Below are 12,059 nucleotides of genomic sequence, written 5' to 3'. Positions count from 1 at the left end.
GAATGAAATGCAGGGACCCAGCGAGGCTGCCCAGCTCTCACAGCACGTGCTCCTAAGGAAAAAGTCACATCCAGATTCTAGAACATTGACTCACATGGGACTGTCATGTCAGGGCAAGCACCCTGCTCTGGAATCTGGGTGAGGGTCAGCACTGTTGGCACCCCAGACCTGTCTGCCTATATGTGCCCTGGGTGGGCGTGAGCACAGGATGAGGCCAGCCAAGTCTCCTGTAACCCCCGTAAGCCTCTTGCAGAGGCTGTCTGAATTCTTTCAAAGAAGAAATGACCACAATTTAATCTCTTTTTACAATAGATAATCTTATTTACATTAATACAGATTCATTTTACATTCTTAAATCAGACACTAATAGATGCTTTATTTTAGTGAATTATAAAGGAAAACAAAAGGAAAGTACTGAGAAATGTTCTTCATTAACCTGTCTTATGCTAGCTCGAGGACCCTGACACACATGGAAACTGTGACATGCGACCAGCAGAGGCTGGGGAATGCGGGGTTCTGCTCTGGCCGAACGGTGGGGAACCTTCAACTGCTTAGCCTGCGCTTTCCTTTCCGAATAACCATTTACATAGGAAAAAACAATGACACTTCAGAAAATAGATGTCAACAGTGTACATGGGAGAACCAAGCCCCTGGCTAGCAACAGTGGCAGGGCTTCAGTTCCTGAGGCAGCTGAAGTCTGCCTGGCATAGTGGCTGCAGCAGGCTTTGGCTCAGCAGAAGGGCAGGAGACCTCCATGCCTGGCTTACAACAATAGGACTTGATGGTCAGGGACAAGCAGCCATTCTGGATGAGGTGGGGACAAGGACTGTCCATCCTGACAAGGATCATCCCCCAGGTGGTCAGGAGCAGAACCCTCAGGGACCCTCTGGGCCTCTGTGTGCCTCCGAAGCCCCCACTGCCTAGCTGCTTGGTACCCCTGGGAATAAAAACTAACTGAGCAGAGCAGCTGACACCTTGGCAGGGCCCCTCATCAGGGGAAGATGGTATTGGTGGGGCCTGGGGATCCCAGGCTCCCAGTGAAGACAACCTGTTAGGAAGAACTCATTCCAGAAACTCCTGGAAGTTTGCTGAGAAGGAAATTAATCACTTCATAACTTGATGAAGCTTAAGGCTTCATTTCTAAGCTGTAAGCATGGCCTTTAATTCTTTAAGATCGCCACAGCATTCAATTCCAAATTAGAGTTTTAGCCCTGCAAGAAAGAGTCTAACCGTCTCCCTCTCCTGAGCCAGGAGCCATCTCCTACCTATGGACAGGAAATTCCCACCAGCCTTCGGGACTGCATCCTACTGCCTGGGCTGTCCATTGTGACCTTTCCGTGGAGAGATGTGTTGTCCAATGATTTTGCTGTTGCCAAGGCAGTCCAGAGGCATCGCAGGTGGGAACTCAACGCTGCTGTTCTGGAATCCTCCTGTCTCCGAGATGCCCTGGCCACGGAGAGGGGCTGCTGCTTTCCGGTCTAGTTTCCAGTGGATCTTTTTCCTGAGCCAAAGAGACAGGCAGTTACCTTACACTCAACATCCTAAGGCAACACACCCCTGTGGGGAGCATCTGTTAATCTCTGGAAAGTAGCGATGCCAAGAGAAGGGCAAGAACCCCGGCCACTGAGATGAGCATAATAAATAGAGTGGGTCCAAAGATGACAAGGTGAGCAAGCGCCACCCCTGGAGCAGCCCCCAGGCATACACAGCCCTGCGCTGTCCAGGGAGGCGGGCAGCTTCCAAGCAGGCAGGAGGTGAGAAGATCTGAGTTCTAGGCCTGGCTCTGCCTTACTCACCCTCTGTGACCATGGGCAAGCTGGACCCACCACTGCAGGGGAGCTGTAAAACAGCCCCCACATCGCCACCTCCTCAGGAAGAGGACACAGCCAGACGCTGGCTGCGGCAGCCCAGCCAGTCCTACACTACAGGCTGACTGCCACGTCATCTATTCCCTAGGCTGAGAGGCGGCTCCTAGTGGAGCTAGGTTTACCATACCTTAGATTAGCACCTGTTCCAACTCCTGGGGGTAGGGGCATAATATTGGTAAAAGTGGGAGAAAACCAGAATTAGTTCACGAGGAAAACAAAGGGAAAAAAACCTCTAGGGTTTTCCTACCTCGGGTGGGGTATCAGGAGGTAAACATTTTCTTAAGTTTGGAAAGGAATCCCTCCGTGTCCTCCCCAGCCTCACGCCTAGCCTCGCTTCCTGCGGAGCTATCCATGGTGCTGCCACCTGGGCACAAACAGCAGAAAGAACTGGCGTCAGGGGCCTCCACCTCCATGGTCACATCCCAGGCCCCACCTACCCCTGCCTGGCCGTCCAGGGTCCCACATTCAAGGAGTGGCCAAGCACCACCTCAAGAAGAGTAGGGGCCACTCCTAAGTTGCCACGGGCTGCCCCACCTGGCAGACAACGGAAGCGACTCAGAGCCTGAGGGTCTCCCAACCACTCTTTGAGTCATGAACCCACAGAAGGGAAACAAGAAATAGAAACAGACCATGACAGCTGCCTCTATCCGAGCAACAGTGACAAAAACACAGTCAGTGCCAGGCACCTCCCAGGCCAGACTACACACTTCCTTAGAGGTAAATTTCACAGACGAAAAAACAAAAGACAGAAAAAAGAAGCACAGAGAGGTTAGGTGATTTACCCAAGGCCTCAGGGCCAACAAGCAGAAGGGAGGACTGAGTGCAAGCCCAAGCAGTCTGATTCCAAAGCCTAGGCTCTCAACCACCATGCTGTTGGCCAGAAGGTAAATAACGATCGCCAAGAAAAAAACCCTATTTCTAGACCAACTGAACAGATTCCATGCGGCTGCGTGTGCAAAGACCCTGCAGACCAGCCCATGCTGGAGTCATGGCCACACACAACCCGCTGTCATACGCACTTCATCTCATCCCTCACATCAGCAGTCTGTGTCTCCCTGAGCAAGCTGTCCCCATCTGGGGCACCTAACCTAAGTGCTCTCAACCTAGGGAAGCTGTGCTTCTGTTTCTTTAGGGCCCAGGCTGATACCACCTAGAGGTACTTTCTTGCACAAATGTGTTACAGATTTGCCAACCACTACACAAGGAGTACACACGTTTGTTGAGTTAGAATATAGACCTGAACTCAGCATGTTAATTGCAGAGTGCATTTTTTTTTTTGAAACAGAGTCTTGCCTGTTGCCCAGGCTGGAGTGCAGTGGCACAATCTCGGCTCACTGCAACCTCCGCCTCCCAGGTTTGAGCAATTCTCTCCCTCTGCATCCCGAGTAGATGGGATTACAGGCACCCACCACCACGCCCAGCTAATTTTTGTATTTTTAGTAGAGATGGGGTTTCACCATCTTGACCAGGTTGGTCTTGAACTCCTGACCTTGTGATACACCCACCTTGGCCTCCCAAAGTGCTGGAATTACAGGCATGAGCCACTGTACCTAACCTAGAGCGCATTTTTAATGTGCTCAGAGATCTAGGCCACGCAGTGCTTAACAGAGTAACAGCCTTAGTCTCAGTAAGATGGTGCCTCACTAGTGAAAGGTCCAAAGCTTGGGGCCACAAGTCCCTGGGAAGGGGTGGGGCAGGCTACATAAAATGGAGGGAGGCCTGGTCTCAGAAAAAGAAAGGCTGGGCACAGTGGCTCACGCCTATAATCCTAGCACTTTGGGAGGCCAAGGCAGGCTGATCATGAGGTCAGGAGATCAAGACTATCCTGGCCAACATGGTGAATCCCCATCTCTCCTAAAATACAAAAATTAGTAGGGCACAGTGGCTCATGCCTATAGTCACAGCTACTCAGGAGGCTAAGGCGGGGAATCGCTTGAACCCAGGAGGCGGAGGTTGCGGTGAAACAAGATTGTGCCACTACATTCTAGCCTGGTGACAGAGCAAGACTCTTGTCTCAAAAAAAAAGAAAAGAAAAAGAAAAACTAACAAGGAGACATACTGTGTCTCTCATATTGAGAGCTGCTACACCTGGCCTCACCAAGATATAGATTAGATAGATAGATGATAGATGGATAGATAGATTGATTATTTATTTGTTTGTTTTTTTGAGACGGAGTTTCGCTCTTGTTACCCAGGCTGGAGTGCAATGGCGTGATCTCGGCTCACCGCAACCTCCGCCTCCCGGGTTCAAGCAATTCTCCTGCCTCAGCCTCCCAAGTAGCTGGGACTACAGGTGTGCACCACCATGCCCAGCTAATTTTTGTATTTTTAGTAGAGACGAGGTTTCACCATGTTGACTAGGATGGTCTCTTGACCTTGTGATCCACCCGCCTTGGCCTCACAAAGTGCTGGGATTATAGGCGTGAGCCACCACGCCCGGCCTTACTTACTTATTTATTACCAACAGTCTAAGAGCATGTAGGGCTTACAGCTCTCCAGGACTAAAGGCCCTCACCAAGATTTTTAAAAGAGCTGACAGTGTCTTGCACATGGAACAAGAAATCCTGGCTGAGTGAGGGAACTGGCAATCAGGACAAAGAACCATGAAAGTGATAAAGGCTCTAAGGATACTCAGCTGTTGGCGAAATCAATTCTCAACTTGCACTCTCAGACAGGGGCTCAAAACATCAACTGGTGACCACTAATACCCAACCTCCAACAGAGTGAGAAATACTCACAACCCCCACCCAGGGCCCAGCCCTAGCACACCTCAAGCTACCTTAGTGGGCGGGAGGAGGGAAGGACAGCTATCTGTGGAACCAATCTCACATGTTCTGTGATTGCAGGGTTTTAGGAAGAAGAAGCCATAGTTGCAATGATAAGAGTTCCGTGGAAGAGTTACTCTATTACCACCTCTTTTTTCAGTTCAAGAGATACAAGAACAAAAGAGGATAGTATACCAAACCATAAAAGTAAGTACTATTCGGAACCTGGTTGGGCTACAGAGTTTTGTGGCAGCTGCTTTTTTTTTTTTTTTTGGAGACAGTCTCACTGTCGCCCCGGCTGGAGTGCAATGGCGCAATCTTGGCTCACTGCATCCTCTGCCTCCCCTGGGTTCAAGTGATTCTCCTGCCTCAGCCTCCGGAGCAGCTGAGATTATAGGCGTGCACCATCATGCCCAGCTAATTTTTATATTTTTAGCAGAGACAGGGTTTCGTCATGTTGGCTAGACTGGTCTTATACACCTGACCTCAAGTGATCAACCCTCCTCGGCCTCCCAAAGTGCTGGATTACAGGCATGAGCCACTACACCCAGCCGGCAGCTGCTGTTTAACAGAGGACTTCCAGTCCCCTAGGATCAACAGGAGCTCAGTGAAATTCCTGGGACTTCTGTCCAGCCCATGTCCCAGAGCTCCAAATCCTCCACTTTACTGGAAAATCTGCCCCAAGCTCCAAGCACCAGCTATGAATTACCAGGCACTCATCTAAGGCCACTCACGTGCTGAGAACTCTGCCCAGGATCCAGACAAAAACAAATGATGCAATGAGGAGGAAGCACGTGCAGCCCGAACCAAGCACCCCCTGGGCACAGCCTGCCCCGCCCTGAGCAGGGGATCCCCAGAAACAGGCCCCACCTCCCACAGGAAGAGGGATGGCGACTGCGGTGCTGCTGCTACAGCGCCCACAGCAGGCATTCTGGTGTCAGATCACTAACACTCAGCCACTCACTAGCATGATGTCCAAGCTCAGGGTAAACGGTGTATCTGTTTGTAGCTAAACGAATTCAGAGTGAGTCCTGCTCTAAAGAGGTGGACTGAGTCCTCTGATTGCAGCTCCACTGCTGTGGCTGCTGTTGTTTATAAGACACTCTGAAATCCTGGCAGTGTCCTGGGTGGGAAATGCACAAATCCTTCCAATCCATCCTCTCCTTAAGCTTTTACCAGGAGCTCTCAGGGATGTGTCTGAGGTCACAGGACAAGTGGCAGAACCAAGGATAGAACTCAGAACACTGACTGAGTCTGAGACACACAGAGAGAGAAGCTTGAACTGGGGGCTGCGGCTCCCCACCTGCTGTTCACACCCACAACACCGCTCTTCTTCATGAAGAACCCCAAATGGAAATCCCAACATGCTGCCCTGAATTGTCCACACTCTGGGGGCTCTGAGGCCCCCAGGTATTGCTGTGTTAGACCCCTTACCAGAGCTGGTGAGAGTGACGCCGTTCACCGTCCCCTCCACATCTGTCTCGTCCTCGGCGTAGCTCAGGATAAGGCTATGCTGCCGGCTTGTCAGCCTCCTGTGGACCGAGCAGAGTCAGAGGCCAAGGCTTCCAAGAAGACACAGGGGACCAGAGCCCTCACAGCATGTGGGAGAGGGACCCGACCCCAGCAAAGCCTGTGCCAGTGCAGTGGTGAGAACCTAAGGACCATGCCTTCAAAGAGTCTGTACAAAAAAATCTCCTAAAACACTCTAAGTTGTTTAAACAAGTGTCACTGTGGCTATGCTAAATACAGTTTACTGGAGGAGGAACAGATTTTACAAGTGTGTGTGTGATAAAAAATTACCTAATTAGGGTCGGACACGGTGGCTTGCGCCTGTAATCCCAGCATTTTGGGAGGCCGAGGTGGGCGGATCATGAGGTCAAGAGATGGAGGCCATCCAGGCCAACATGGTGGAACCCTGTCTCTACTAAAAATACAAAAATAAGTTGGGCATGGTGGCACGTGCCTGGAATCCCAGTACTGAGGCTGAGGCAGGAGAATTGTTTGAACCCACGAGGTGAAGGTTGCAGTGAGCCACTGTACTCCAGCCCAGAGACAGAGCGAGACTCCGACTCAAAAAAAAGAAAAGAAATTATCTAATTAACGGAAAGCACTGTGCCCCTGAAGAGAGTCAAGCATGTCCCGCCCTAGGTACCCACAGCACTCTGCCCAGGTTGCCTCTCCAGCTCTCAACAGTGCTAATGACATCAACAATAAAATCAACAGGCCAGGAGCGCTGGCTCACACCTATAATCCCAGCACTTAGGGAGGCCAAGGTGGGCAGATCACTGGAGGTCAGGAGTTCGAGACTAGCCTGGCCAGCGAAACCCCATCTCTACTAAAAAAGACAAAAATTAGCCAGGTGTGGCAGTGGGCGTCTGTAATGCCAGCTACTCGGGAGGCTGAGGCAGGAGAATCGCCTGAACCTGGGAGGTGGAGGTTTCAGTGAGCCGAGATCCCACCACTGCACTTCAGCCTGGGTGACAGAGCGAGAGACTGTCACCCAACAATAGCAGCAGTAGCAAAGCAATTCCTACGTGTTGTTCATTTAATTCTCCCAACAGGAGAACTTGGGCAGGAACCACCTGACTTACCAGGAGCAGTGACTTGCCCAAGCCACAGAGCTCCTGAGGCAGTGCCACCGAAGGACCAGGCGGACGTGGCTATGGTGTGGTGGGGCACTTACTTTGGAACGCGTATCTTGATGTGGATGTAGTGGTCTCCGTAGCCATAGCTGTTAATCCGGGGGATGCCTTTCCCACCCATCCGAATCTTCTGATCTGTCTGAGTCCCAGGGGGGATCTATAAAGAAAGGTAATCTGTAGTTTCCCCTGGTCCCCAGTTGCTCAAATAAAAAGTTTTCACTATGCGAAGACCATCTTAATAGAAATTCCTTGAAAAGAACTGCCACAGCTGGGCATGGTAGTTCACACCTGTAATCCTGGCACTTTGAGAAGCTGAGGCAGGAAGATCACAAGGTTAAGAATTTGAGACCAGCCTGGCCAACATGGTGAAACTTTATCTCTACTAAAAATACAAAAATTAGGCCAAGCGTGGTGGCTTACGCCTATAATCCCAGCACTTTGGGAGGCCAAGGCAGGTGGATCACAAGGTCAAGATGGTGGATCACAAGGTCAAGAGATCGAGACCATCCTGGTCAACATGGTGAAACCCCGTCTCTACTAAAAATACAAAAAATTAGCTGGGCATGGTGGCACGCGCCTATAATCCCAGTTTCTCGGGAGGCTGAGGCAGGAGAATTGCTTGAACCCAGGAGGCGGAGGTTGCGGTGAGCCGAGATCGTGCCATTGCACTCCAGCCTGGGTAACAAGAGCGAAACTCTGTCTCAAAAAAAAAAAAAAATTAGCCAGGCATGGCAGTGTGTGCCTGTAATCCCAGCTACTCAGAAGGTTGAGAGAGGAGGATCGCTTGAAGCCAGGAGGCAGAGGTTGCAGTGAGCCGAGATCACGCCACTGCACTCTAGCCTGGGTAAAAGAGTGAGACTCAGTCTCAAAAAAGAAAAAAAGAACTGTCATTTGGGTTTCTGGGCCAAGCCTGACCACAGCCACATGGAAATGAGCTAAGATGGGGTCTGCTTACAGCACAGCCTGTGACTAGAATGAGGGGACAGGAGTTCTGAGGAAGTCAGCTCTGGGAGCAGGAGGAAACAAAGCAGGAAAACTGGGGAGTAGAAAAAGCCAATACAGGGTGTGTGGCTGAGGTCACTCCTTGGCCCTTGGACTCACAGGACCATGGAGAAGCCAGGGAACAGCCCCCATATGCAGGAGAAAGCCGTGCCCAGGATGCCTACCTCCTTTGTGGAAGGTACCCCAAGGTTCCCCACAAAGAGGCTGGAGAAGGTTCTGAGGCAAAGACAGAGAATGATGTGACCTGGAGGAGCTGAAGGGGCAGGTCGAGGGAGAGATAGGGGACAGGTGGAGGCAGCACACAGGCAGCCATCCACTGTGGCCAAAGGGATTTGCACAGCCCAAGAGGCATCTGCTCTTGGAGGCAGACACTGGACAGAAGCAAGTGCAGAGAGCATATCCCAGGGTGAACATCTCTGTGTCCTGGGTGCGCCCGGTTCCCATACCCAGTTAACCAGTGTGGGAGCAATGCCAGCCAGTAACTGCTTTCCATGTGATTATAGAGTCAAGGCCTGTGTCTTGTGGTCCACACCAAGGATCAGACTAAAATTCCTCATGTCCACTCCTGTGAGTGCCCCCCAGCATGCTGGTCACTCATGGGCTCCAGGCCACTAGTCAGTTCTTTTCCATTTGAGAAAAAGAGCAAAGTACAGAGATGACAAAGGTGTTCTCACACCCTCTTACCGTCACGTTGATCGTCTCGTACAGGCCCTGGGCTCTGGCTGTCCCCCCAAGAAGAGCTTGAGCTATAGAAATATAGAGGTCGGAGTGGATGTCTGCGCCGTCCCTCCGGAACACAGGGCTTTTCTGCACCTAAGGTCAAACACGACAGATGTGTGTGACCCACCAGAGAAGTCCATTGCAGAATAAATACCAACCGTGTGCCCTGTCAGGCCCAAGCTCAGACCTGACAACCTTCATACCCCTTCCACACGTAAAGCAGTGTTGAGGGAAAGAACTGTCCTTCCACCAAGGCAACACCACTGCAGGCCCGGGAATGACGTGTCTACATGTTTCGGCACTGCCATGGAGAGGGCCTGTTCTACACGCTGAACACTGCAAAGGAAGCACGCCTGCATTTCCTCAGTCTCACATCCAGCCATTCAATCAGGGAGGGAAATAAACAGGAAGAGAAAAAACATAAAACTGGCCTTTCAAGTTGTTTTTTTTTAATCTTACTTTATTAGAAAGTATAGGCTGGGCACAGTGGCTCACGCTTATAATCCCAACATTTTGGGAAGCCAAGGTGGGTAGATTACCTGAGGTCAGGAATTCAAGACCAGCCTTGATAACATGGTGAAACCCCATCTCTACTAAAAATACAAAAATTAGCTGGGGGTGGTTGGCACATGCCTGTAGTCGCAGCTACTCAGGAGACTGAGACATGAGAATCGTTTGAATCCAGGAGGCGGAGGTTGCAGTGAGCTGAGATCATGTCACTGCACTCTAACCTGGGCAATAGAGCAAGACTCTGTCTCCCCACAAAAAAAAAAAAAAAGTAAGGCAGAATAAATAAGAATGTTGTACCCACAACCCAGTGGAAGTAACAAAACATCACAGGCCGGGAGCGGTGGCTCACGCTTGCAATCCTAGCACTTTGGGAGGCCAAGGTAAGTGGATAATTTGAGCCCAGGCATCAGAGACAAGTCCAAGCCACATGGTGAAACCCCAACTCTACAAAAAATACAAAAGTCAGCCGGGCCTGGTGGTGCATGCCTGTAGTCCTAGCTACTCAGGAGGTTGAGGTGGAAGTATCACCTGAGCCCAGGGAGTCTGAAGCTGCAGTGAGCCAAGATCATCCCACTGTATTCGATCCTAGGCAACAGAGCAAGACCCTACCTCAAAAAAATAAAGTAAAATAAAATAAAACAGGCGTCTGGCGCTGTGGCTCAAGCCTGTAATCGCAGCACTTTGGGAGGCTGAGGTGGGTAGATCTCGAGGTCAGGAGATCGACACCATCCTGGCTAACACGGTGAAACCTCGTCTCTCCTAAAAATACAAAAACTTAGCCAGGCACGGTGGCACATGCCTGTAGTCCCAGCTACTTGGGAGGCTGAGGCAGGAGAATTGCTTGAACCCAGGAGTTACAGTGAGCCAAGATTGCACCACTGCATTCCAACCTGGGCGACAAAGCAAGACTCCATCACAAAGAAAATAAAAACAAACAAATAATAAAATAAAAAACATCATAAACACTGGTGAGTCTTGCCCTCCTCAGCTAACCACGACCCTGAATTTAGCATTTATCATTCCTCCGAGCTTCTTTTACTATGCATTTCTGTGTCCCTAAATAATATATAATGCCATCCCACATGCTTGAAACCTTTACATAGATGGTCTCTGAGGCCCTGCAGCCTCTGAAAAGCTGCCTTCCGTCCCTGCCGTCTGTACCTGTGACGCCTGGAGCACCTTGCAGCTCTGACTCTTTCCCTCCACTGCCCTGTAGAGCAGCCTTTGACCACGACAGCTCACTGAGCCATTCTGTTGTGGGAGGAAGGCAGTATCTTGCTACCATTGACAGGACTCTCATGCATACTTTTGTACCTGTCGCCTGCTAGGCTTGCATGGGTTTTTCTCGGGTGTACACAGAGGAAGGCAATTGCCAGTAGAAGGCACTGTCTTGATTAATGTTTCCCCATCGCCAGAAACCAAAGTTTGCCTCTGTATACGGTATGCAAAATTGCACCTTTCACACTCAATGCCTTATCAACAATCTTATCATAAAAACACAGGAAGTTTTCTGTATTTTTATGTGACCTGTATTTCTAACTTGTAAACATCTCGAAGAAGTTGTCTTCTCACCGCCCAAGGCACAGAACCTTGAAAGCAGCAGATAGCTAAAAACCACATCTAGGTGGCCATTGTGCTGCTCAGAGACATCAATGGCGAGACATGTTCCCATGAAGCTTTGACCGTGCAGGAGCAGCCTCAGCCACACCCACCCGCAGATAGCAAGGACCCAACAGAAACTGCATGGGGCAGAGCACCTACCCTGAACGTGACGAAAATTTCCCTTTTTCCCACAGGCATCCTCACGGTCTGGCCATCCTCAACTCCTAGAAGGAATGTCCAAAAGGGAGCAGTTACTGTGAGACCTTCCACAGCACTTTCCACCCAAGATCCCCTTGTAACCCACGGCTTCTTCCCCACTCCTGTTTCTTATTAATGAGGAACAGTGCAATTCTCTAAGATGGCACACAGGTAACTTTCCAGAGATGCATCGTGCGACACCTAATGACTGAGAACCTGCCTCAAGCCTGGTCTTTGTAGTACCTCAGGGATTTATGGTCTCGTTGGGTGATGGGTGTTAACCACATGATAGCACTAATGCGTAACTACAAACAGAGACAAGTTCTCCAAAGGAAACGCTCGCGACTCCAGAGAAAGGCACATCTAAAGAACTGGGAGGAGGGTGTGAGGCTTGCTGGGGAAGGGATACTCAAGCTGGGATCTCCAAGATGAACCAAGTTAACTTGAAAAAGAAAGCAGACAGTGAGTTTCAGGCAAGGGAACAGCAGAGGTGGAGTGAGGGGTGGCATGCGTGGGGGTGATGTAGACAGGGTGGCAGAAGGGACAATGCTGGCTTTGGTGACAAAGACAGGGGAGAGAGGAGAAGAGCCCAGGGGTTGGCAGCAGCTCCTTCACTAGGAAGAAGCAGAGCAGGCACGTCAGGTCTCTTCTCCCAAGTGTGACATGCAAAGTTGTAGATTTTAAGGATAACAGGCACAAACAGAAACATTCAAGGAGATTCCAGTTTCTGCTCCAGCCTGGGGCTCCAGGGC

At 50.5% G+C, this 12,059-nt stretch overlaps 1 protein-coding gene across 3 annotated transcripts in view; it reads right to left on the bottom strand.

The window, feature by feature from the left end:
- Positions 1-300: 300 nt before the first annotated feature.
- Positions 301-12,059, bottom strand: part of DNAJA3 (DnaJ heat shock protein family (Hsp40) member A3) — a 29,746-nt gene continuing 17,987 nt past the window's right edge. For 2 of the 3 annotated variants that reach the window (XM_002755850.7, XM_078344545.1), the window contains 5 exons: positions 11,269-11,333; positions 8,962-9,090; positions 7,317-7,432; positions 6,068-6,165; positions 301-1,501 (listed from right to left, as the gene is read on the bottom strand). In XM_002755850.7, the coding sequence (XP_002755896.2) occupies positions 1,479-1,501; positions 6,068-6,165; positions 7,317-7,432; positions 8,962-9,090; positions 11,269-11,333 (431 nt within the window). In that variant the 3' untranslated portion in view covers positions 301-1,478. Of the gene's footprint in view, positions 1,502-2,115; positions 2,233-6,067; positions 6,166-7,316; positions 7,433-8,961; positions 9,091-11,268; positions 11,334-12,059 lie in introns of all 3 variants that reach the window. The other variant, XM_009009073.5, reaches the window with a different exon arrangement.

The sequence above is a fragment of the Callithrix jacchus genome, chromosome 12, assembly GCF_049354715.1.
Source record: "Callithrix jacchus isolate 240 chromosome 12, calJac240_pri, whole genome shotgun sequence".
In the NCBI taxonomy this organism is placed as follows: Eukaryota; Metazoa; Chordata; class Mammalia; order Primates; family Cebidae; genus Callithrix; species Callithrix jacchus.
This window is presented reverse-complemented; position numbering and strand designations above follow the sequence as displayed.